General features: G+C 42.9%; 1 protein-coding gene across 5 annotated transcripts in view; it reads left to right on the top strand.

The window, feature by feature from the left end:
• Positions 1-1,408: 1,408 nt before the first annotated feature.
• The window catches only part of LOC119170237 (uncharacterized), a 41,391-nt gene continuing 16,729 nt past the window's right edge, over positions 1,409-26,070 (top strand). For 2 of the 5 annotated variants that reach the window (XM_037421342.2, XM_037421345.2), the window contains exons 1-14: positions 1,409-1,623; positions 2,310-2,374; positions 2,476-2,526; positions 3,571-3,615; positions 3,701-3,760; positions 4,242-4,298; positions 4,719-4,769; positions 5,714-6,634; positions 10,998-11,483; positions 16,005-16,112; positions 17,434-17,455; positions 19,933-19,995; positions 23,330-23,504; positions 24,680-24,759. In XM_037421342.2, the coding sequence (XP_037277239.1) occupies positions 1,550-1,623; positions 2,310-2,374; positions 2,476-2,526; positions 3,571-3,615; positions 3,701-3,760; positions 4,242-4,298; positions 4,719-4,769; positions 5,714-6,634; positions 10,998-11,483; positions 16,005-16,112; positions 17,434-17,455; positions 19,933-19,995; positions 23,330-23,504; positions 24,680-24,759 (2,258 nt within the window). In that variant the 5' untranslated portion in view covers positions 1,409-1,549. The remainder of the gene's footprint in view (positions 1,624-2,309; positions 2,375-2,475; positions 2,527-3,570; positions 3,616-3,700; positions 3,761-4,241; positions 4,299-4,718; positions 4,770-5,713; positions 6,635-10,997; positions 11,484-16,004; positions 16,113-17,433; positions 17,456-19,932; positions 19,996-23,329; positions 23,505-24,679; positions 24,760-26,070) is intronic. The other 3 variants (XM_075877867.1, XM_037421343.2, XM_037421344.2) reach the window with 3 other exon arrangements.

The following is a 26,070-nucleotide window of genomic DNA, read 5'->3' as shown; positions in this document are numbered from 1 at the left end:
TCTCTCTGCCGTCTGTCCTGTGTTTCTGCCCAGCTTGAAGACTGCTGCGCCACCGAGTTGTATGTTCTCGGAGCCTCGATCCGTGCTGTGGCCAGACACTGCGGCCCCCTGACCTCCCTTCTCGCCTGTTCCTTCCCACCTGTCACCTTCTCCGCTTCCCACGCCTTCCATCTCACACCGCTCGGGGCCGGGGCAAAGCGCCATTAGTTCCTTTACCCGCTGCTCTAGCTCGGTCCGCCCTTCCCGCTCTTCGAAGGTCGCCCTTCTTTTGCTCTAATAGGCTGGTGGTAGCCTCCTCCCGCTCACACGACACTCCGAGCTCTTTTTGGAGTTCTATCCTCTGCTCCCGTTCCGCCCTTAGCTCCCCCTGAAGCCCCTTGATGCTAGCCTCCATGCGCTGCACGGCCGCCTTCAGTGCCTCGCGCGGCCGCCTTCAGTGCCTCGCACAGCCTGCACACGAAGCTCGCCTTCTGCGCGTCGGCTAAACTCGTGAATGATGTCTCATCTAAGTAGCACCAGCGCTTGCATTCTTCGCACTGCACCAGCTCACTCTCGCTCGTAGTTTTTCTAGCCTCCTTAGCCATCGCCCGCCCGACCATCGGACCGAGTGCCCGACAGACCTACGTTCAACCCTAATCCCGCTATCCAGCCGCTTCCGTTAACTCTCCTACCTCAACAACTGTTTGAAGCGTCGCCTACACCGCACACATACATGTTCGATTTCGCTAGTAGCCTCTCACTAGGTCCCCTTCGTGTTCGGCTCTAGCTCTTCAACAAATAACCGGGCGCTCCGACCTTCTTCAAAACAGCCGCCTAGCCCGTTCACGTGGTCAAAGTCACTACAACGTTGCCCGTGTCCCACACCTACAGTACTCGCAACGCTAATTATTAATTAGGAGCGAAAAAATAATGATGGTGTTCACAAACACAAGAAAATGAAGAGAAACGTATCTCTCGTTGCGCGCTGCTTCTGCACCAACCGACCTTGCACAACCTTGCACGACCTTGAATTTGTCGAACAAGAATGATTATGTTGGTCGCGAGCGCCACTACGCGGAGCTTGTTTAAAACTGAAGGCAGGCCAACTTCGCTGGGAGCGCGAGCCATTCCTCAGGCATCATTTAGAGGAGGCATTACCCGCATTGGTTTCACCACGTGGGTTTCACTGTTCCGTGATTGCGATGACGCTGCAGCTGCAGATTAGACTGCCAAAACAAACGTTGGTCAAAACCATGTCAAAACTGTTGCAATGTCAGTTTCTTCAAAGTAAGCCAGTACGGAGTAAATAAAAGACAGCTGTAGGAAAATTACAATGCCGCCTTTTAAACAAGATTAGTCAGAACTGGATTACCAACGAATAAAGTTCCCCAAAACACTGTTGACGCTGTCCGCAGCAAGTCACTAAGAACGACTCGTCAGAAATGGCGGCCGTGTTCGGTTGTTCGGCGCAGTAAGCGCAGAATAAGTGCAACAAAATTGAGCTCCGTGTAAACATCAAACGTGACAAAATTGTTTGCACCGCACCAGTAGGTCACCTAAAGGCCACAACATGAACCCATCTGGGGGTTTTCCTTTCGGCTCGCCGCAGACAACACAGGCGTCTCCTTTCGCATTTAGGCCGAGGCAAGTTCTCAGATTTCTTAAACGCACAAGAATTTAGTTACATTTGCGCGCGTTCACAGCCGCTTAGCAAGCGATAAATATCTTTCGGCTCTGGCGCCATGCTACGTTTTAAAAATATGTGCTCTCTCTCTCTGCGCGATGCCATCACAGCGATGATGGGGACAGTCCCTCTTAAGAAACTTAAGCACAACGCTGTCGGTTTTCAGCGTTCTTCTCTTCCCTCTATAGCTGTCTTGCACTATTCCTTGAGCGTTAAATACTCGTAGTGTACGCTAGTGTGCAACAGTAACGTGAAGAGAACGACGCAAAAAATGCAAGCTTGTGGGTATCAGTATTAGCGACTTGCTATGTCAAATCTGCTTCCAAACCAGGTAAAAAAAACTTAGTGAAAGAAACTTAGTTTCAAGAACTTAGGGGAAGTTCGCGTTTAGGTACTCTATCATGGAGTAGTAATAAAGATTACTACGGAAGATTGCATATATACAAAAGAAAAACCCTAATGGTTCTGAAACATGCTTTAACTGCACTGGGTTGTTGACACACATTTGAATTAGGTGGTAAGTTAGATAGCTACACGTTAATGGGCCGAAAAAAACAAACTATTGTAACAGTGCCGACGTAAATTTATTTTATATTAGGTTGGTTTCTTCGAGATTATGCTTTGTGCTTTTTTTTCTCATGTGCAGTGTTCAGTCACCTGCTGCAGCAGTTCAGCCAACATTCGGAAGTCCAGCTGTTGCAACTAGCACAGGTAATTCGTGTGTCAAGTTTAGCTTTCCTTCACTTTACTGCTTAAAATGCATCCTGAATCTGATAGATTTTTGTTCTGTTCCTTCCCGCTTTCATGTTCAGGTGCCCAACAATTCACATTTGGATCCCCAACAGCTACAGTGGCGCCAACAGGTAAAAAAATGCAGCATGCATATGCCATATTATGTGCTGAAGTACAATGATGCACTACATGCATGTCATCAAAGAAAAATCTGAACCACAATATCTCTTTTGTTGATACTATCATTTTCTTTTTGTTTGTGGCAAACAGAACTTAATGACAGGGCAGGCTCAGGTTTCAGCTGAAGAGGCAGTGTCATTGTGCAAGTAATATGTAAATGCTCCTTTCACACGAGAAGTTTTAACTTTATTTATGTATAATCATATTAAGTGCCGTGCACTGCTACACAGCAGAAAAAAAAAAGATGGAAGTTGCAATGCAGTAAAGACTAGAAGGATGAAAAGAAAAATTTGCAGTGTGTAAAAAAAATATATATTAAGTTGCCTGCTTAGTGATTGGAATATGAACTCATTAGTAGAAAGATAACTCGTAGTGTTCCATCTCAAAAGGGAAGCAACAGAACGCTACCTCATTGCATAACTGAACACTGTGCCTATGGTTTCTGTTGCATTTGTAAGCACACTGTGCGTTTTTCTTTTGTGGCTACTTATCCTGTGATATGGTAAAGCAGAAGTATGTCTGAAAGCAATTCCCCAAGGATATCCCCCTGAAAGGGATGTTTCTGAAATTAACCAGTTAAGATTATTGGTTTTTTTGGCATGAGTTGAAAATGATGAATATTTACCGCATGCTTTGCATCACGGTACCACCTGCTACTGCATTGAGGTGATGAAATGAAACCCAATTTTAAATTTTCTTTGAACTCCTAATCAATTTTTCTTTAATACTTATTCCCATATAAGTATTGCTGTTAGTAATTTGCCAGCAGACTCTGTCATCTTGGGCGGCCTTTTACATTGTTTTGATAGCTTAGCCCAAAATTACCTTTATCGCCATCGTAGTTTTATGGCCTTATTGAAGAATCAATGCATCCACTGGCTGAGTGTTTTGACTGGGAAAATAGCTTTCGACATAATTTGTCTTTCATTATGGTGAATGTGATTGCATGTAAAGCTAAATGTGAAGTTTATATATTTTCTTAATCTCCATTGAAGGGATGAGCCAGACTTACTCCTTTGGTGGCGCAGCACCACAAGCAGGTGAGCACATGAATGCACTCCCTTATGACTTGCTTCTGTCTTAAGATTGTTATATTTCTTTAATGTGGGCACCATTTCTGTGCAGCTCCCACACAGCCGCAGCAATTTTCATTTGGGGCACCTACTCAGACGGCTGCAGCAACAAGTGAGTTTGTCTTTTGCTCCTGTTGGTACTGTGACTCATCGTTTTACAAATCAGAATTCATTCATTGTTTTACTTCCGGAGGCTCATAAGCAGTACAGAGACTCTAAAAGCCAGATTGGCACTAATTTTACCATTTAGATGATATTGAATGCTGCACAATGAATTGCAGTAACACTGAAAGTTACTCAAGTTGGTGACTATTCATATTGAATAGCAAAATTTGTCAACATCCCCGTGTCTGTAAGTTTTCATCTTCCCTATGTTTGTGTATCGTCAACATGGGCTGTCATTTGGCTGGAAACCATGTCAGAACCCACCAGCAACTGCTCTGTTATATGCTCTGCGAGGAAGATGATTGAGAAATTGCTCATTTTTGTCAAATGTTACAGCACTGACACGTTTTACAACTGTATTGTACACATGTTTATGCTGTTTTTTTGACAAAATGTACTTAAATCCAATGTTTTTTTTTTGTCGAAAGCAGCTGCCCAACCATTCTCCTTTGGTGCACCTACCGCTACTACTGCAGCACCAGTGGGTAGGTGCTATGATATCATAATATATATATATTTGTGTATAATATATCTATTATATATGTGTTTTTATTATAGGTGCAAAAGCCTTTGTCAGGCACATTAAACACTTTTTACTTTGGTTTCTATACTTTTGTAAAAATCAGCTAGACTAGCATAAAGTATACTACTGCCACTATAATCCTATTTGAGTGTTTGTATATCTGCATGTTTGTCTGTTTCTGTACACTTATGTTTAGCTACATTCAGATTTATCAGTTGATTAGTATTTTGTGTATGACTGCCGTTGGGACAGTTTCAGTCTGTCTTATTGTCATATTATAATTCTGTACTCTGTGTGCTTCTGTTTTGTGACCCTACAAGATTTGAAATCTGCTCCGCTGACAGGCTATAAATATATGCATAACTGTTGCTTCCATTCACAGGTGTTGCCCAGCCTTTCAACATTGGGAGTACTGCAGTGAGACCACAGACAAGTAAGACCTAACAAACCACACTTCATTTGTAGCTCTTGAGCTCTTTCCCCCTTTAGGGTAGAGTATCGTGCTCTTGAGCTTTAAAGCTGAACTTAAAAATAAGGCAAAGATGTTATGATCTTGTACACTGTCATCTTTCATGGAAGGGAACACAAGAGTGCATGTCCTGTGCTCTGCTGCAGCTGCTTGCAGTACCATCTACTGACAGCTAAAGAAAGCATGTCCGCATTTGGGGGGGTGGCGGCATCGCTCGTTGCAAGACCGGACCAGGAGCGCAATCTAGCATTGCTTGTCCAACGGCCATGACTGGTTACACTGTTGGCCAGTAGGCGATGTGAAAAGCATACAGGATTTCCTAAGCTGTCAGTTGATAATGCTGTAGGCAGCTGCTGCTGAACGCAGGCCGCTCACTTGCATGTTCCTTTTTAAATGGGGCGACAGTCTACAGCATTAACATTGCTGCATTGACCTGCTTCATTTGGCATGCATTGAGATATTTTGAAAAAAGATTAAATAGGAGAGAATCTGCAACTCCATCTACCATTTTTCTAGTGTTTTGCACAGCATCTGTTTAGGAGCAGTTGTTGATCTTTCTGGGAATGTGCTGGTTTATAGGGCAAAGCACTTTATTCTGCAAACATGTGTGTCATCTTGGATTTTTGTTCATTACTTTAGGTCGCCATCTGCTTAAATAAATAAAGATGAACCAGCCATTTATATTGCCCCATTTATGGTTAATGAAAGGGAAAAGCAGCTGATTCATCCATGATCTCGTGATTTTTTTTCCTGAAAGATTTTAGCTGTATGTACATGCATGAGTTCACTACTGCATAGTAGTCTGCCGTTGCTACTACTTTATTGGTGCTTTGGTTCAGCAAGTTCTTGCTAGCGGCTAGCAAAGAAATGTAGTGCTAATGATTGTTTTGCACGACCCTGTACTGCAGCAGGCTTGGCATTTGGTGCCACACAGTCAACTGCTCCCGCTACCACGTCTGCTCCAGCGGGATTTGCCGGGTTCACACCCACCGCCTCAGTGACCCCTGCTACACCAGCCTTCGGTAGTGCATTTGGAGCTGCAAGCCAAACACCCACAGCATTTGGAAGCTTTGGAACAACAACCACTTCCGTGTCGGCTCCAGCTACTTCTACCCCAATCGGAGGCTTTTCATTCGGAATGACCCCTGCCACTCCTGCTTCATCAACTGGCTTCGGTAGCATCGCAATGCCAGCCACAACAGCGGCTGCTCCGACTGGTTTTGGTAGCGCAGGCACAACTGCACCTGCAAGTAGTGCAGCACCAACGGGGTTCGGTGTAGCTTTTGGGTCCACCGCTGCAACTTCCGCACCCACGCCCAGCTTCGGCGGCTTCGGCACAGTGCCAGCCTCAACAGCTGGCCAACCTGCCTTTGGTAGCTTTGGCAGCGGAGGTGCCACAACCCCGGCAACCTCGACGGGCATGCTTAGTGGCTTTGGAGCCATGCCAACTCAGACGTCGACTCCTGCATCTTTGCCCACCTTTGGAGGAGCACCTCCTGCCACAAGCACTGCCACAGCTGCTGCACCTGTTGCTACCAGCGCTGCCACCCCTTCATTATTTGGTGGGTTTGGTACTGCACCTCAAATGGCAGCAGCACCATCTGCAACAGGTGCAGCTCCTACTGCTGCTACTGCAGCTGCTACTGCTTCTTCTGCTGCTCCTGCTCCAACTCCAGCTCCTGCATTTAACTTTGGAATGCCTGCAGCTGCACCTGCGTCGTCCGCCAGCACTCCCACTTTCGGCATGCCATCCCAAGCTACCACCACTGCCACCTCAGCTTTTGGGGCTTTTGGAGCAGCCACAGCACCAGCTGCCGCTACACCATCAGGTATGGGCATTATTTATTTTTTAATTTATCTGCTGGGATGATTGGGCATACAAATGGCAAGACTGATGATGATGTAATCGATCGCAAGACTCAATGGCAGGCCTAAAGTTTATGATATGTAGTGAAATCTCGATATAATGAATGTGAAGGGACCACTAAAAATAATTCATTATTATAAAAAGTCTGAAAGTATTAAAAAATTTATGCAAAAATCGTTAACGCAAACAGGCGAGTCACCTATCTGTGCTGTATATATATTGGCAACCGTGTTATGCTCGAATAAGCGTGAAAAAACAAACACCAAATATTAAAGAACCAGTGCACATTTGTTTGAGGAAGAGTGCGGTATATGCTGATGTGGGCAGCTTGACTGCTGAAAGACAGAACTCTTAAGCGTGCGCATCCTTCTTACGCACTACGAAGCATCGGCATTAAATACCGATTCTTCACGTCGGTTCACGCGCGCTGTTTAACGTCGTTTTAGCTCTCGTCACCGTTTTCTTATCACCACGAATGATATGGGTCTTATCGGTCATCTGCTAAGCTTAAGTGCGCACCGTATGTAGTGTCCGAGAGTTAGTGAAGCATGCATGGGTAATCATTGACGACTTCATCCCGCAGGTCTCTCGCGTCACGTTTTTCACTGTCGTAGCATTCCTTTCGCGCTGCTTTCGGAGCTCATCTTGAACGTTCAGCCACCAGCAAAAAGGCTAGACAACAGTCGTGTAACAAGCACGCGCGCCAAGCTTCCCGACGGAAACAATGGCAATGGGGTGAAGTCCAACGTAGAAAACAAGTAGCAGGCGATGATTATGGAGCTATGACACATTTGAATAGGGCAGGCAGATAGAGAAATATGTGGGAGTTCTAATTTATTTATTTATTCATACTGCAGACTACAAAACGTGGTCCAAGCAGGACGGGCAATCAGGAATCACAAAAACAGAGAACTAAGATTGATCACGAACGTAATAACTAACAAAGTGAGTAAGATGAGGAAATATATACAGTGCTACATCAACAAATATACACTATGAGACAAACATACATACTATGCAAGGCGGTCACACTCAGACAAGGTGTTCCACTCAGACACTGTTCGCGGAAAAAAGGAAAATTTATATGTATCTGTTCTAGCAAAATATGGTGTAAAAGAGTTTGGTTGGTGATGTCGTGTATATCTGGTTGACAAAGGGGTTAAATACAATGAAGGGTCAATCGCAACTCTATGGTTAAGCAAGGAACTCAGGAAGTCTAAGCGCAGTTGCTTTCTTCTAGACTGAAGTAGTGGAATGTTGTTAGCTGACATTAGTTCAGATGGAGAATCCGTGTGACGAAATTTAGAATATATAAAGCGAACTGCTTTTCTCTGAATTCTTTCCAATTTGTCTATGTTACATTTGGTGTAGGAATCCCACACTACGCATGCGTACTCCAATTTTGGTCGAATGTAGGATTGATAACACAGAAGTTTTACACTTGGTGGTGAATTGCGGAGCTTGTGTCTCAGGAAGCATAATTTTCTGAAAGCAGATGCACAAATGTTTTCAATGTGTGAATTCCAAGACAGGTTAGTAGTGAACGTAACACCTAGATATTTGTAGTTATTGACCTGTTTAAGTGTAGATGAACCAAGGGAGTAAGCATAGTGAAGGGGATATTTTTTTCGAGTTATACACATGGAAACTGTTTTTTCTGTATTTACAATCATACCCCATTTGTTGCACCATTTGTATATGTAGTCTAGATTTTTGTGTAGCTCTATTTGATCATGTTTGTTATGAATTTCACGAAATAAAACGCAGTCGTCTGCGAACAAACGAATCTGGACGGTTGGCTCAATTACATCTACAATATCATTTATGTAACACAAGAATAGCAAGGGCCCCAATACACTGCCTTGGGGCACACCCGACGTGACTGGCAAAAGACTCGAATTTTGACCCTCGATGGCGACGTACTGCACTTGATTATTCAGGTATTCAGCTACCCATGCGACCAATACCTTCGGAAGACCTATTTTATTTAATTTGTAGATTAATTTCTCATGAGGAACTTTATCGAAGGCCTTACAAAAGTCTAGAAAAATGGTGTCTATCTGAATGTTGTCATCGAGGGCGCTGGCAAATGCATGCGTAACGGTAACAAGCTGCGTCACGGTCGAATACTTTTTTCTAAACCCGTGCTGGAAATGTGTTAGTATAGAGTGTGTTTCAAGAAATTCTGTAATCTGGTTCGCTATAATGTGTTCTATTAGTTTACAGCATGAGGAAGTTAGCGATATTGGCCTGTAATTAGGTACTGATAATCTGTCGCCTTTTTTGAAGATAGGCGCCACTCGGGCCATTTTCCAGTCACGCGGCAAAGTTGCTGTTGACAGGGAAGCATGGAAGATTATAAAGAGGAATTTGCCAACGCATTCGGCATAACGTCGGAGAAAGACATTGGGCAGTTCGTCAGGACCGCAACTCTTTTTTTCGTATTTAGGTTTACAAGCATGGAAACCAAACCAGCATATGAAGTGAAATTGACCTCGTATGGTTGAGATGACGCTACAGAAAACGTAGATGCTCCGGAAACATTAAACACGCTATGAAAGTATGTGTTGAAATGATTTGCAATGTCGCCAGGATTTGTAACTATGCGGCTGTCAAGTACAATCTTTGAAATTGGTTTCTTCCTATCTTTAAGATAATTCCAGAACTTGGAAGGATCATTCTTTATAAAGTCGGGCATTAAGGTTTTAAAGTAGTATTCTTTTGAGCGATGCATTTTTTCAGCAAGGATTCTTTGGTGCTCCTTGATAACTGCGCGTTGCGCATGCTGCTTCCTTAGCCGTTTAACTTTTCTTTTTAGTTTAACAATTTCATGCGTCATCCATTGCGTACGTTTATGCGTTCGTTTGGGTTTGCTAGGGATAAAGTTGTTAATACAGTATTGGCACGTCTCAACAAATTTTTCCCAAAGAGCGAACGTGCCTAAAGCGTCATCGTTAATGATGCTAAGCGTCATCGTTAATGATGATTAGAGTGGCACCTACGCAGCTGGGCATTATTTTACGGCCGCGAGTAACTTTTTCGAATTGCTACTCATTATTTTGAAGTGTTGTGGAGATAATAGGGAGATAAAGTTCGATGTGTTATTCTGAAACATTCGCTATTCTGAAAGTCATAGTAGTGAAATATTTTACATTAAATCAATAGACATTTGGAGAGGGGGTTTTCGAGAAAATCGTTATAGTGAGGTTTGCTGTAACGAGATTTGACTGTATATGACGTGCAAAGCTTGTTTGAGAAAGCCACTCCGGTCTTGTGGAGTTCAGATGAAAACCGATGCCCGGAACTTAGTAGTATGTGCTGGTGGCAGAAGCACAGAGTTCAGATAAACCACAGTAAACATGATGCTGTGGTAGTGCCAGCTAGCCATTACATGGAATGGAATGGAAAGAAAACTGTGACAGGGAGGCAAAGATGAGAAATGTGGAAGTGTCTAGCAAATGTCTTGCATTGTGGATTTGATTTCTAGTATAGAGGTGGTACAGTTCATATAAAAAAAGTAAATAAATCTAACAGTCTGGTTCTGAGTGGATTTGAGAACTGTAGTTAAAATAGATTAATATGTGTCAAAGACCGGTAAGAATGGTTGTTATATACATGCTTCTGAAGTGAATCAAAACAAAGCATGATTTATATTCATATCTTTTCATTTCATAGGAAATAAAAAATTTTTGAACCAAATTTCAATGTGGCAAGGCATGCAGACACTCGCATGCTTCCAATAAAAGTTTTCAAGAAGCTGAAAATATTACGAAAGAACTATACACAATTCGCACCCATCATAATAATGATCTTGGTTAGCTTCTCATTTTAAACGGCTGGGACCACTCGACATGTAGCCTTTCTCGCTGTTTTTTTTATTTACAATGAAGATGTTTCGTCGATTTTATTTCATGTACTCTTTTTCAGCAGAGTTGCTTGAAACTTTTATTGCATCACTTTCCCACATGGCAATGCTGCATTACTTTTCTAGACAGTAATTAAAGCACATGTGATTGCATAACAAATAATGATATTTTGTTAATGAAAACTAGACAAGCAATGGTGGACAATACTGATTCATATAATTTCTCTTGGATAGTGGTGATATGTTTCTACGTATTATTAATCTAAATTCGGATAATATACATTGTTGTTGACATTTAAGTTGTTCTTTCAGCAACCGAAAAATTGCCATTTCACTTGGTCGGGAGTAACTAATTGTAACAAGGTTACATTGCTACTCCCGGCAACATTTGACTACTACACCTTTTGCTGGAAGTGTGCTCATGACAGCTTTGTTACCAACTATGTTTCTGTATTTGCAGCGTCTACTGCAGCGGCCCCGACCCTTGGTTCATCTTTCGTGACTGCTACAAGTGCAGCAGCAGCACCTACCGTAACCTCAGCGCCTACAGCAGCAACGGTATTTGGTAGCATTGGTGCAACTACCACGCCTGCTACAACCTCTGCGGCACCTTCGCTGCCATCAATGTTTGGCGGAGGCACGGCAGCATCAGCGCCCACTGCAACTTCTGCTCCCGCACCAGCCGCGCCAATATTTGGCGGTGGTACTCCAGCCACAACGCAGGCGGCAGCAACCACAACTGCTCCGACGATACCCTCATTTGCCGGGTTCGGTGCAACCACGACGGCAGCATCTGCTGCCCCAGCAGTCACGCCTGCATCAGCGAGTACTGCGGCTCCGGCAACTACCACAGCAACACCGTTCGGTACTACACCTTTTGCCACTTCGACATCGGCCACAGCCCCTTTCGGTCAGACTAGCACAACATCCACCGGGCTGTCATTAGGTTTGTGCAACATTTGCTTTTCCCTTGGCACAATTGCTGTATTTACTTGCCTAATGAACGCACTTGCATAATAAACGCACCTCCAACTTCAGTTGTCAAAATTTGAATTTTTTTTCTCCCACATAATAAACGCACCCCCTGCATTTGTCTACTTCAGTCCCGCTAACCGACACCTGGTGCCTCCTTGCCCGTTGGATGTTTATCGTTTTTTATTATTATGCCAACCCCCTTCAGCCACCCAGGCTCGCTCCCTTCGCCCGCTTTACGTAAATTCTTCCTTCTATCTGTGCGCGGCACATCCTCTGGCTTTTTTTGTTATCTGTGCGCCACAACAAGGTTCACGAACGGTGCATGTGTAGAGACATCACAGCTGATAAGAACGAAGGTCGCAAAACTGCCCGTGCCAATTGACTGTCGCTTCCTGCAAATAAGAAACTTTAGGGCCCACCCACATGCCCGTGATTTTCAAGCGACGACGACAGGCTTTGCTCTCCCCATGGCTATCTCAAAGGTCTATTCACTACCATTGCGTCGCAGGTTTCTGAAAAACTAGAAAAAAATCGTGACGATTTTCGCAACATGGTAGCACCCCCCGATTCTCGCTTCGGTTGCAATTTGCTCTCTGGCTTGTAATCACTGTGTACTTCAAAGAATGCAAGATATAAGCTACCTTTCAGTGAGATGGCAGCCGCGTATGGGTCGTTAATCTTGTTATCGGCTGTTTGTTTTGGATGCTTCGATGGTAGCTTGGTGCAGTGTCAACTGCGTCATTGCAGTCGTCTTGCAAGGTTGCCACGAAGTTGGCAAAGTGCATCGTAGCGTCATAGCATATGCTTTTGGGTGCCCCTCGACACCACAGAAAATAACACTGTTGTGGTTAAACGATTGCGAGAAAAGGAAGCCACAAAACGCTTTTATGGAGTGTGCGGGCAGCGCAGAGACGGCTTGCAGTAGATAGCGCCATCAACCAATGAAGCTGAGTGAAGTGCAACAAAGAAGCTGTTTCCAAACAGCCTACAGGTATGTCGATTGAGAAAGGCTAAGCGACCTAACCTTTATTTTTGCGTTACTGCATTTTTGCTCATCCCGAAAAAGTTGTCATAAAATATGCCCTGCATATGAACGCACCCCCAACTTATCTCCGATTTTTCTTGAAAAAAAGTGCATTTCATTACACGAGTAAATATGGTTTTGCCTGAGATTACTTGTTTTGAACAGAAATGTTCCTCAATATGCACACCTGAACATTAATGTGTGCAATATGAATTTTCATACACCATGGCACCACTCTATTTATCAGTTTAAGGAAGGTAAGTTTGAGAAGGAAAAGTAAATATTCAAATTCTGAAATTCAGGCACATGTTAGACTTGTACAGGCTGGACTGTTACACAATTTTTCTAGAACAGTTTAATGCTTCCTATAGTTTCAGTAGTGTACTTCGTGCCATGTAAAAAAACTAGTGTCATGCACCACATTATGCGATTCATTCTTGCTGTTATGGTACTGTTCGCGTATACTAATAATGCATGTACAAACAGCACTGAATAATGCATGTACAAACAGCTGGAGCAGTAACTGCAAACGTAATGAGTTTGTGGCGCACTGAAATTTATCATTTTTACAATGCGCGAGACACCCTGGGGCAACATGTGTCTTGAGTAAAAGTGGTCTTGGTTTGCTTATTGTGAATTCATCAATACAGGTTAAAAAAAGAATGAAAATCAAATGCATAGTCAATACAGCCTTTACTTCAGCTACTAAATCGGTTAATTACTGTTCGAGTAAGTCAACAGGTGCTATGTACTATTCGCTATTTCACGTAATTTTGTCTTAGCCTCTGAAAGTCTGGCCGATTTTTATCAGCTATGTTTTTGTTGCTGGAAACTCGTACTAAGTGCGGATATACTAGGCATGCTTGTTTATGAAATATGTAAAAATGAACAAAAAACTGACTCTGCTGAACTGCTTTATATGAGACACTGACATAAGAGACAAATAGGTATATGAGGCACCAGTGTGACAGCATCTAAGTAGGGATCAATTAGAAGATGTGAACATGGTACCTGCTTATAAGACATATTTCATGCAAGAGACGAGAAATGCTCCCCAGTGCATGTCTCTTATGGAGTGGTTCAACTGTATTAGAAAAAAAAAAACGGCCAATGATTATTCAATATTTATGTTTGAAGTGAACTATAAAGGTTCAGTGAAGTCTTTTTGGTACTAAAGGACATATTCATAATAATTGCTATATCAAAGTACCAGTCGAATCTCATTAATTAGAACACGCTTAATTCGAACTTCCGGTTAATTCGAACTCATGATAAGGTCCCGTCAAAGCTATGTGTATTCCAATGGGCGAAAGCGCCCAGTAATTTGAACGCGCAAGCACCTGCGACAGTTAATTCGAACATACCGTGCTCCGAAAATGCTTTTAGCACCCCGCCCAATCCCGCGGTGGCGCCTGCGACACCTCAACGCTGCGCGCGAAGGAAATGAAAAGGAAAGAAAAGACTGTGGTGCAATGTTTGCTCTCTCTCAAATGCCGATCTGCGACATGCCCGTGTCACGCTTCTCCCTTTTACGTCCCTGCTACGTAAAGATCCTTCTCCTTCCAACGCACGAAGAGAGGGAGGAAAAAAATAAAGCTGTCGCTGGGTTGAATGAATGTGTGGTTGAAGGAAAGGAAAAAGTCACTATCTTCTGCTGCCTTTGCTCCTTGCGGCTGCACGACTCTGCGCCTTGGCCTTGAGGAGAGGGGGGCTCTCACGGGCCCGTGCCACGCTTCCCTCTTCTTTCCCGTCGATTCGCTCGCAGGATTTCAAGCTGGACGGTTGTGCCCTCGCGATCTCCGACGCCAGCGTAGCTCCCGCCGACTGGTTCGCCCTCCGCGGTCTCCTGACGCCGTGCAGCTCTCGCATTGTGGCGCCCCGCCCTTGGACTGCTTCGACCGGATCCCCACTTTCCTATCTCCTTCTTTTTCCGTCGCTTGCCTGTCTTCTTCTTCGTCTATATTCCTTCTATTCTTTTTATCCCTCCTTCCCCCCACCCCTATAAGGCACTGCGCCGTGTCGCCTGAAGGCAGACAGAAATTAGGTGCCTTTTTCCTCTTCCTTGTAACCACTACCACCACCTTTCCCGTCCCTGCCACGTAACCCTTCTCCTTTCAACGACGCGTGTGAAGAGAGCAAAAAAAAAAAAAAAGCTGCCGTGGAGTGTTGGTTTTCTCTCAAATGCCGGTCTGCTTCTCTCCGCATGGAGACGCTCCTCCTTTCTCGTCACGTGTTAGCCATGCTGCGGTTGCATAGCGGAGAGTCGTTGTTGTCGTCGTCTTTAGAAAGAGTCGGCACTCGACATTTGCGCATGCAACTTCTCTTGCCAGGAGAATGCTGAAGCGAAGTAGAAATGATTTGCAAGCTGCGTGCGGAATTGATTGACTCGCTGCAAGGCAAACGTGTGCAGACGCGCATCACCGAATACTTCAGTTAATAATGGATGTCCTGTGATTTGTGAATAAATGTAAGTCTTCTGAAACTTCCCCCTCATGTGTTAGCTCAATGCACATGTGCCACTGCATGGAGAGCCCTCGGTTTATTCAGCTTTCATTAATTCGAACTTCTTTTAGTTTGAACAAATTTTCGGGCCCCTTCGAGTTTGAATTATCGAGATTCGACTGTACATAAACAAGTGGATGTCAAGTCAAGCAAGAAGCTTTTAAGTGGGAAACAAAATAAACATCCTTATGTCTGGCAGATCATGGCAATAACAGCGAATACAGCAGAAGGTACAGCAAATTTCCAGATGCTCATGGTAGACTATGTTGCTCATTGGTGCCTTTATGCACCGCACATAATTTTGAAGCCATCTATGTATGGCAATATTGGTAAAATAATAAAATGCTTTACCCTAATTGAGACAGTATTTATGATGCTCAACTGTAGATGTTTATTAATGACTGGTAACATCTCCACACGACTGATATTGGGATGCCGTAACTAGTTCATAAGCACAGTAAAATCGTATGGAACAGTCACCAATCTTAGTAGTGTGCATTCGAAGTTTATTTTTGATATATGAATAAAAGAAATCACGAATTGTGGCAATTTTCGCCATTGTGAGTAAAAGAACTGTTGTAGTCCTTCGTGGTACTCGATGAAAATGAATATTCAGCAACTTCAGGTAGCAGTTCCTTGAATAGAATTTGCTCTGAACAGCAAAAACATCTATATTTGCATTCAAAATTTTTATTCAGACAGTTATAAAACATGCCTTGATACTTGAGTTAAAATTAGCAACACATGGCGGCGTAAGCTGATAAATGTAAAAATTTACGAAAAATTTCGATTTTTTTAAAATCAGTGTTTGTAGCCTGACAATACATGGCATCAATGTGAATGAATTATTTTTTTCTACTGTGCTACTATTTTGTTTTATTGCTCCACCCTCACTGAAATGCCATGTATTCTGAGAGTGTGATCACTGCACACAAACTTATGGGTCGTAACCTGGTTTTGTGGTAGGAGGACTCGGCTCCGTCTCGGGCTTCACCCAGCCCACAACTGCTGCAACGAAAACAACAGCTGCTGCTGGTCTCGGTGGCGTGGATCACCCAAGCTCTAGTGTGCCAGGTGAAGTTTGTGGTTTGTTGTTGGGTGCATAGTTCGGTTATTGCGTCAAATGTTTGATGAACAGCTTAATGTAGTGATTTATCTAGTTCTCGTACAGTATTGCGTATTTGTTGAACGTAATAAGCTATTAGCTGCAGTTATTTTGTGGAACCTGTGGGACACGAAGGTGCTTTGTCTGCTCTTATTCATTCTTTGGAAAGGTATTGACTCGAGAGCTTTCCGTTGTTGTTTTCTTGCATCAAATGAAAGGCCAAGTCCTCGAGAGCATAAAAAAAAAATGTACCGGTAAACGTGAGTGCACCCTTTAAAATTCATCACAATGATGGTTTTAAAAGCTAGTTTCGGCCTCTACTGCACAGCTCGGTATGGGCTGCTCTGCTTGTGCCTGCACAAGATATCGTGACGTTTCCACAACTGCTTCGTTCCATGGCTCTGTTGGTTACGTGCATGTAGCCATTGCGCCTGTTTTCGTACCCGACTTCACCGCAACTAGCCGTGCTGGTGGAGGAAGTCCTGACATTACTCTGGGGTTGATGTTAGTGTGTGCACCATGCAAAAGACTTACTTTTTCTCAAAATAAAGCATCCTATCAGCATTGAAAGAGCCTCACAGTTGATCAGGGCCATTTCTGCGTACAGTATTCTTGGATGCTGAAGTAAACTTTACTTCAAAAATTGTTGTCAGCGCCTCTTAAAGTTTACAGAGATTTTTTTTCTCATTGCCTGGTATAGTAGAACATTTTAGTACGAATTTTGCTATAAACAGCCTGTGTTGATTTTGTTATTACTGGAGGCTGCAGTGTGCCTTGGAAAATTAGGGTGTGTGGCATCTTAGATTGAGAAGCTGAACTGCGAGGGTGTTTATTCAAGTCATATGCCACTTTTTTAATAAAATTGGATATCAGCTGAATGCTAAATTATCATTAATACTGCACATTTTGGATAATTACAGTTATCATGATTATCTTTTAACTATCTTGATTATCCAGAATGTCTATTTTTGTTACAAAGTCTGTTTTTGTTCAGTCTTCTGCATATCAACATAACCAGGTCTGTTTTTTAGTCAACAAGGTATATCTTCTGCATGACTTAAAGGAAAAAAATATTGTGCCAAATGGTTTTGCCACAAGCTCTGTAGGTGCACCTGCAAAGTATTGTGATCTCTGTGAGAATTGTTGGATAGGAAAGTGTGCAACAGTTAAACAATTAAGTTTTTTGTGGAAATAAAGATGTCTTATCACTTGCCGAAAAATTGCATGGGTTTGCATAGCCATTGTTATTTACGGTCTGTCCTTGATTGGAATATTCTAACAACTTTGCAGGTTCTGTGGCAGCAGGAAAAAGGTAGGTTCCTTGCTTTCTATGTGCGATACCTACAATGTCTCCAGCAACTTGTGCCACTTAAAAGCATCAGAATGAAAGTTTAAAAGTGTCCTTATGTTCAGCATTATTTGAATTTTCTTTGATTTGAATTTAAAATATTGAAAATTTTTAAGTATTCGAAATTAACAAATAGGTGTACATTAAGCCTCACGTAAGTTCTCTGTAAAGGTGGTTTCACAGCAGTAGAGGGGTGCTATACTATAAATACACCTATCTAGAAAAAATCTGCACTGCCATAAAGCTCACTTCACGGTTAAATGAACATAGTATTACAGCACCTTGATTCATCATTTTATAAGTGTGAAACCTTGTTATACCAGCTCATATGCTTGGCATTCAGTAAATGTTAAATCATAATGTATTTTACAGGTTATCACATCCATTCCACTGAAAGTCAAATCTCGCTACTATTCAAAGTTGCTTTCACTTCCTTTGAACCGAAAGGATAACATCTACAAGTGCCTTGTTCCAATTTTAGAAACATACTGGGCAGGTTAGTTGGGTCAGGACAAATATTCTCATTTTCTTTATAATGTGGGATGCATACTATTCGAATTTGATATGAAATTACTCAACCTGTTCACTTCGAATTCACTTCGAACCTTAGGTTACTATTCACACGAGCATGAGAAAAACACGTTATGTTGCTGTTGTATTAAAGAAATCTGGCTTTATACACCTGTGTGTCTTCTTTTTTTGTCTAGCTGTAGTGAACAAGAGTGTTAATAAGGGAATACATGTACTACTAAGAATTTAACGCTCTGGAGTGCAGTCGCGAAATGATTTTATTCCTTCTTTCTATGCTTTTCGCTGCTATCAGCCACCTAAAATTGGTCGCAGTAACACTTCAATCAACTGCAGATGGCTAATGGCACACTTTGACCAATCGCAGGCAGTTAATGGCGGCGAAAAGCATTGAAAACGGAACAGAACCGTTCTGCAATTGCACCCCTGGTTCATCAACCTTGACATTTAGGCAAATTGCGATGATATATTTATGAATTGAAGATTCGAATGCTAGAGATATTATTTTGTTGGAAAATGACTCTTTACACAGTTGTCTTTCTAAAACGTATCGTATCGAACTGCCCTTAATAAACCTGGCACAAAATCTGTTTCCTCTTGTAATTGTGGTAATAAGCGTGGCAGTCACATTCCTTCCCTCTATAGGTTATACTAAACATCTTATTCATAAACGTGGGTGTGATTGACAGCAGCCCGGCACCGTGTTGATAACCAGCAGATTCGTGGGTGACGCTGGTTTCATCATGTTCTGTGTGCTGTTGAAGTTCACATTCTTCATTTCAAGGAATTGCTTGCTATCAACTCTGTGTAGAACCCTTCTGGTCTAAATCTTGTATCTGAATAAGCTCATAGTAATAGATGATATAAATGGCTGCTGTAAGCTTGCTTTTAGCTTTGGGTGTGCAGGGCACGTTCTGTTGGAAGCAGCGCTTGAATAGTGCCCGTTTACTTGATGTGTCGTGTGTAGCACGAAGGGAGACTGTAACGCCCCTCAGCAATGACCTCATACTGGGTTTAACATATACTTGAGCGTTGCAGTAGGCTTAACCCTTTCAAGGTCAAAGACGTACATGTACGTCGTCCCGAATAGCTACATGACTGTCAAGGAGATACATTTACATCATGGCCTGTATGTTGTAAATACATGACTTTTTCGGTCATTGTTCTTGCTTGCCTTGTGCTGCCACATTACAAGAAATGTATATGGACTTTTTTTTTCCAGCGCCGGTGCCTCTCCGTTCTTCCTTTATGCTTTAGTACAGTGGCATGTCAGCTAGTTTTAGTATCATTTTATAGCAGGTTCCCGCTTATTGGGCCTGCAGAACTGATGGCTTTCTGGTTTGGAAGCTTTCTAAAGATGACGGATCTGTTAATATCTTGTTTATTGCTCCCCGGTACGTGTTTATGCCTATTTTAATGCAGGTGCTGATAAACACAAATGATGCTGTTGCGATCGCGTTTCCTTTTTCAGGGATTCACAAAACTGCTTCCGTTTCATTGGTGATAAGACAGATGATTATTATAGGTTTTGGGTTTGTTTTTGATTGCTGGACGTGCGCACAGCTACACAATTTGTTAAAGTGTGCTCACCTGCACACTTAGCGCACGTAGTGGAAGTGGGGGCCGGTTTCTCGGCTGAAAAAGTTAGTCTAGCGGTGATTCCTCTTAATCGGAGCTTGGCTGGCTAATCAGAATCTGATTCAGTAAATGTCAGCCCATTATGTGAGGCGTTACTAGAGAGTCAAGATTCAGCTGTTGTTTAGCTTGAGTGACATCTCGATAGTGTGCGTGGCAAGTCGATGCTGTCTAGATAAAAAGTGACTTTTCTCCCTTTGTGTTTCCACTTGACGTCAACAGGCATTGTTTTAGTTCATTGTGTAAAGATGACCTATTTCACACCTTTTCATCTTCAGTGACAAGACGGTGAAGGAGGAGAGCTTACCCCCACAACTTGTGGAGACTGTTGAGGCCTTCAAGTAAGTGCACAAAAAGCTTCATGTGCTTCTCGTTATTAGGAAAACCTGTGTGTAATGTGCCCAAGCATATCTCTGAGGACACGCAACAAAATATTCATAGTTTGTTGATGTATGTCTGTTGTTATGCACCTTGATGATCTGCACGAAGAAAAATAAAACTTATTTATGGGACTGTACTTCTTGCCTTAATGTAACTGAAGTAAGAACAGAGGAAAGTGGTACAAACCTCGTTATATCAAACTCACACCTGCTGCGAAAATATTTTGTTAGAACTAAAAATTCGTTAAAACCGCACATCCTTTACACCGTGCTGATGAAAAAAAACTTTTTCAGTTACTTTGTTGTAACTGATAATTCGTTATATCAACGTTTGAACGTATATTTTTTAAGGCGTCTAGCACTTTCTCTGTGAAGGTGCCTTTTCTTGCCTTAATGATGTATACTTAGTCCATACAGTAGAATCTCTATGATACGAATTCGAAGGGAGCGCATAAAATATTCGTATCAGCCCAAATTCGTATGAACCAAAAACAACTTAAAGCTGATAAAGATGATGGAAAAAAACTTCATTGCAAACTACACCTTGCTGAAAAAAGTCTCTGATGTAACTTTCCTGCCTTCACAGTCTCTTAATTAAGTGCTGCAGTTTCCTCGCTCATGCTGCTGGCGCAGCGCGTTCACAGTTGACATCAGAGTGAACAAAAGCGGCCAAACTCATTGGAAATTCACTCGCTTCTCCTCTTAAGCAGCCGGAAAATCTCCCCACGAAGTCGACACAAAAAATAATGTCCTGGAGAATTCCCATTGGAGAATTCAAGCGAAAATGCCAGCGCAGCCGAAAAACCTTGTCTGCGCCCGCCGAAATCGTGCACATTCGTTCGGCCCCTCGTATACATGCCACCCCCACCACTGCTTTAATATTCATTCCCTTTTGCCTGTTTCCTGAGCACTGAAGTTCGTACTGAGTTATAATTATGCATACAAAGCACTGAAAAGAAACAGTTTGCACCTTTACTAAAGTTATTTTGGAAGACACGCCTGCCGAAATGACACGAGCAGACACAGCGGCGACGACGGATTCAACCAGCAGTGCAAAAGCAAGACAGGTTCGGGCAAGCCGACTCGCTGCTGCTGCACCTTCTTCTACTTCCGGTGTTATCAGCGATCGTAATCCAAACCAGGCTCTCGATGACAGCGTCCTTGTCAAGATCGTGAGCTTTGACGTGCCGCTTAACTCAATGGCCGCGCGGGTAGTTCGCGGTAGTGCCGACACGACCTACCGCTGATGCCTTCACCGCCATGTTGATTTGCTTATTGACATCACATGGTTTGAGAGATAGAGCAATAGAGCAGCCAGTGAAACCAAAGCCGTGAAGCAAAAAGGCGATACTATGCTATCGTGTGGCGAGAAAATTGGTCTCGGACCGATTTTGTCGTGTCGGCCTCGCGGCGTGTTTTTGCCGCGTTGCGCCGCTGGCATGCAGCGGTCAATCGCACACTCGTATCATCCGCGGTGGCTGGGGAAACTATTCGTATAACACCGAATCACGGTGTATTTTATATAACATAGTCCATCCAAAACAACCTTAAAATTTTTATCATTGCGAAATTCGCATCAATCATTATCGTATCATCGAGATTCTACTGTAGGACACCTAATCAGTTTCTAACTAGAATCGCTATTTCAAGCGACAGCCTAAGTACCCGCTTCAGTGGCCTAGTGACTAGGGTGCTTGTCTGCTGACCTTAAAGTAGGTCGAAACCCTGATTTTAATGGAGGCAAAATACTGCTGGCCTGTGTGTCTAGAGTTAGGTGCCTAAAGAACTCCAGCTGGTCGGAATTTGCATAGCGCTCCACTACAGCATCTTTCATGGTATTGGGATGTAAGAACACCACCGATTATTATTAAATGCACGTGTGGTGTGCTCTCTGAATATGAACATGCTCACCTTAACATAGACTGTGCATAACTGCATACAGTAAGCAGTAGTACCGTTTAACAGAGTTCTGTTTACTGAGAGTCTAGTGTGTAGGTCGACCCCCCAAAGCTTTGAATCCCCGAAAAAGAAATCTTTAAAAATCGCAAAGTATCATGGTGCACCCTTACCTTGGTAAATACGCAACACAATCAGCTGAGCTGTGGTGACATTTCTTTTCATTTGGACACTAATCTTATGTAGCTAAACACCAGAAGGCCACAAATTGCTGTCACTCAGACTCATCCGAACTTCAGTCCGGCGATGCCTGTTTTTCACTAATGTCCCATAGTACATCGTTCGCCGTTCCATCCAATGTGTTACTGATGCAGCATTTGCGGAAATACGGAAGTACGCCGCCTCAGCGTAAATCTCTTCTGCTTCATGAATCGGCGCACCCACGATGGCGATCCCTTGAATTGCACCCTCGTGGAGTTTCGCGCTATCTTAAGAGCTTTCAAGCGAATGCACTCCGCTGTTACGGGTAGCGATCTTATGTGCAGCTCCTGGACAAGTTCGCCGAGTAGCGTTTCCAGTTCAGGGTGCTCTGCAGTCTGTCCGCCCCGCCGCGGTGGTCTAGTGGCTAAGGTACTCGGCTGCTGACCCGCAGGGCGCGGGTTCGAATCCCGGCTGCGGCGGCTGCATTTCCGATGGAGGCGGAAATGTTGTAGGCCCGTGTGCTCAGATTTGGGTGCACGTTAAAGAACCCCAGGTGGTCTAAATTTCCGGAGCCCTCCACTACGGCGTCTCTCATAATCATATAGTGGTTTTGGGACGTTAAACCCCACATATCAATCAATCAATCTGCAGTCTGTCCATGAAACTATGTTTTTTTTTTTCCATTGCTGCAGGTTGTGATGCACTGCTTTTGGCTCCTCCAGTATCGGGCGCTTTTCTCTGATGCACTGAATTCCCGTTGTGCTGCCTGGTTGCCGTGCGCTTCGGCATACTCCATAACTTTTTTCTTGAAGCCTATCCTAAACTGCTGCCCACTACCACTCATTCCTGAAGGAAATAGAATAAAAAAACAGCAGATTGATAGCAGGTAACCGAGGCAAAATTGCGTTGTTAGAACACTAGGCCTTGCCTAGCCTTGCCCAACAGTGCCGCTGCTTATGCTCATGATGGCAATGGAGGCTTTGAACTTCAGCTGCCCATTATTGCGAGACTCCGCATTTTTTTCTGCCAATGACTGGCATATAAGACGAGGGTCTACTTTTCATTGCGGCTTTTTGAAATAAAATTCAACCTCTATTCCAGTTTTTACTTTAGTACTTACAGGAGATTTTAAGCCACGACATTTTCACAGTGAACAGTCTTATGCGTTATGTGACTTGTTTGCATTCGTGTTATGCAGAAAATACGTGACTGAGCAAAAGGAGGTGCGCGAAGAGATCTCCAGGATACCCTCTCATGCCATAGCTAAGGTGCAAGAGGAAACAGCAGCCCTGCGACAGCTGCTTTGCACTGTGGAGAATGGAATCCAGCGGAATGCCGGAGCCGTAGAGCGTCTCAAACGCGAGACAGCAGAGGTGTGTGCTTCGTGCAAGCTTTATTTCATTGCAGCCTCATTTTCTTGTCAGTAACATTAGAAGCAGGGCTAGCTGGTAGCTTTTAAAACTTGAGATGAGGTCACAAAAAGGCAAAAGGTTGTTAAGGAAAAGTGAGTGTAAAGCTGCATAAAAAATAGCAGAAATGTGTTTGTATTGTAAGAAAATATCTAGGGGTGTGAGAATATCACATTTTTATAATATGAATATTTTGCTTTGAATATGAATTGTCGTTAAATACTGTATACTCTCATAATTAACACACTTTTTTCTTGAAAAATCTAAGCAAAGTTGGGGGTGCATTTATTATGTGAGGCAAATTTTATGAAAGCTTTTTTGGGATGAGCAAAAAATACGCTAATGGAACAAAAAGTTACTATTTGGAAGCAGGTTCTTTGTTGCACTTCACTCTTCTTCGGTGGTGGATGCGCCCGCACACTCCATTAGTGCGTTCCGTGGCTTTCTTGCAATCGTTTAACCGCCACAGTGGTATCTGCTGTGATCCCGAGGAGCGCCCAGTAGCATGCGCCACGACTAAGTTTGTGTGAGTATTCGAATGCTTCGAATATTCGAACGAATAGTACCGTATTCAAATTCGCTTCTACTCGAATTTAAACATTGAAAATTTTGAAGTATTCACAATGAACGAATAGTATGTTAATCCACACGCAACCTCTTGTAAAGATGGTTTCACTGCAGCTTAAGGGTTCTAAGCCGTGAAAGCATGTTGAGGGGAAATTCGCACTGCCGTGAAGCTTCTTTTCAAAGTTTAAAGGGGTCCTGAACCACTTTTTCAAGTAACCATAGAATGCATTCACTGGAAGAGCTTATTGCCTCATGAATTCAGCGCCACAAAAATTTTAAGAATCCGTTCAGTGCGAGTGGAGTTACAAAGATTTGTCGCATGCTGCAATTACATTCTCTCTTCTTTCGTCCCGACGTAAATGTTGGAAGCTAAGCAGAGAGGGATGGCAGGGGCAAAGAAAAACGTCACGTGCGCCTCGTGACCTTGAGCACTTATTTCTTTATTTTTTCTTCGAATGCGCGGCTTTTTCAGTGCGGTCGCATACGTTTTTTTTCTTTTCTTAGTTCATGAAACTGGTTTAGCCTGCAACATCGATAATTTAATGTGACATGCTTATTTGTCTCTCCTTCAGGACTTGAAGAATGCGGAGATTGCTCACCACACCAAGGAGACACCAACGTCTTTGCAGTATGAGAACACGGCACCCAACTTGTAAGTTTTTATCCTGTTATCGTATATTAATGGGCGTGCAGCAACAATAGCATGTTAATACATTAAGCTAGAAACTAGAAGATGGGTTTCAAGTGCGATGCAGTCTTCTAAAAAAAATCTTGTGTACAAAGTTAATTGAGCAACTAGGAGTTGCATTTGTCTACAAAATTATTCCTTGTTTCATTCTTTCATCAAAAGCAGTTGGGTCGAGTGGCCGATTTCGTTGATAATGGTGGATCGACAGCCAGTGTGCAAACTTAAGCGAATGGTACTTGTACTTTTCTGCTTCTTGTATTAGATGATGAAGCTCGCATTTTTATTTTACTTGATGGCCAGTACTCTTCTAATTCCTGCACTCACAAAAAGTGTAGTAAGTAAATAATTAAAGTTTAGTAATGCAAGCAATACGTCACAACAAAATAGAAGTGTGCTGTTTTACCGATGGCAAGTAAAGCTATGTGATTAGAAAAATTCAGAATATGAAGCGAATTCAAATAGAATATTTTTCAAATATTTCTTAAATATTTCTAGAATATTTTTTGAATACAGTGAAATCTCCGTAAAACGAACTTTACGGGATCGCGGAAATTTGTTTGTTATTTTGAAAGGTCGTAATATTGAAGCTCGAAAATTAACCATAAATACTTATTTTTCACCAACCAAAACGACATACATACCTTTACAATGGTGGGTCCTTGAACTCGTTTTTCACAAGGAAAAAACAAATGCACAAGTAAACACCGAAAATTGCTTGTTTAGCTTAAAGAAGTCCGTGTTTTTTTTTTTTTTTTTCGCGAGCAGCACAAATTTTGCAGCACAAAGGCCTCCAGCTCATCCACATTCCTGTGGTGCGATTCGGTTCTTGGGTCACAACAGCCTGCTTCAGCTTCTTTGTCGCAAGCAGAGATGAACTCATTTGTAGTATACAATAGCGCGAACGCCGACTTGTAGTATACTTTGTAGTATACCATAGCGCGAATGCCGACTTGTTTTGCGGACGTAATAAGTAATCACCGAAAAGAGATGAACACGACTGAAAAAACAGGTCCGTCAAAGAAAAACCCGAAGCGTCACGGCTGTCATCGCCTCTTTCAAAGAAAAAAAGTGCTAGAAAAGAAAATTCCTCGCATTTTATTTTCTGCTCTCTCGCTGTCTCAGGTTTTCCGCGCCCATGCTTCCTGCTCCGCAACTCCCACTCTGCCTCGCTGACCTTGCCCTCCCATGTTGCCCTCGCATCTGCGCCCGCTTGTAAACCTGCAGCATCGGCATATCAACAAAAATAAAGATAAGAAAGTCGCCCTATTGTTTTTT

This window comes from Rhipicephalus microplus, chromosome 2, assembly GCF_043290135.1.
Source record: "Rhipicephalus microplus isolate Deutch F79 chromosome 2, USDA_Rmic, whole genome shotgun sequence".
Taxonomy (NCBI): domain Eukaryota; kingdom Metazoa; phylum Arthropoda; class Arachnida; order Ixodida; family Ixodidae; genus Rhipicephalus; species Rhipicephalus microplus.
The sequence above is the reverse complement of the archived record's forward strand: the minus strand, read 5'-3'. Positions and strand labels throughout refer to the sequence as shown.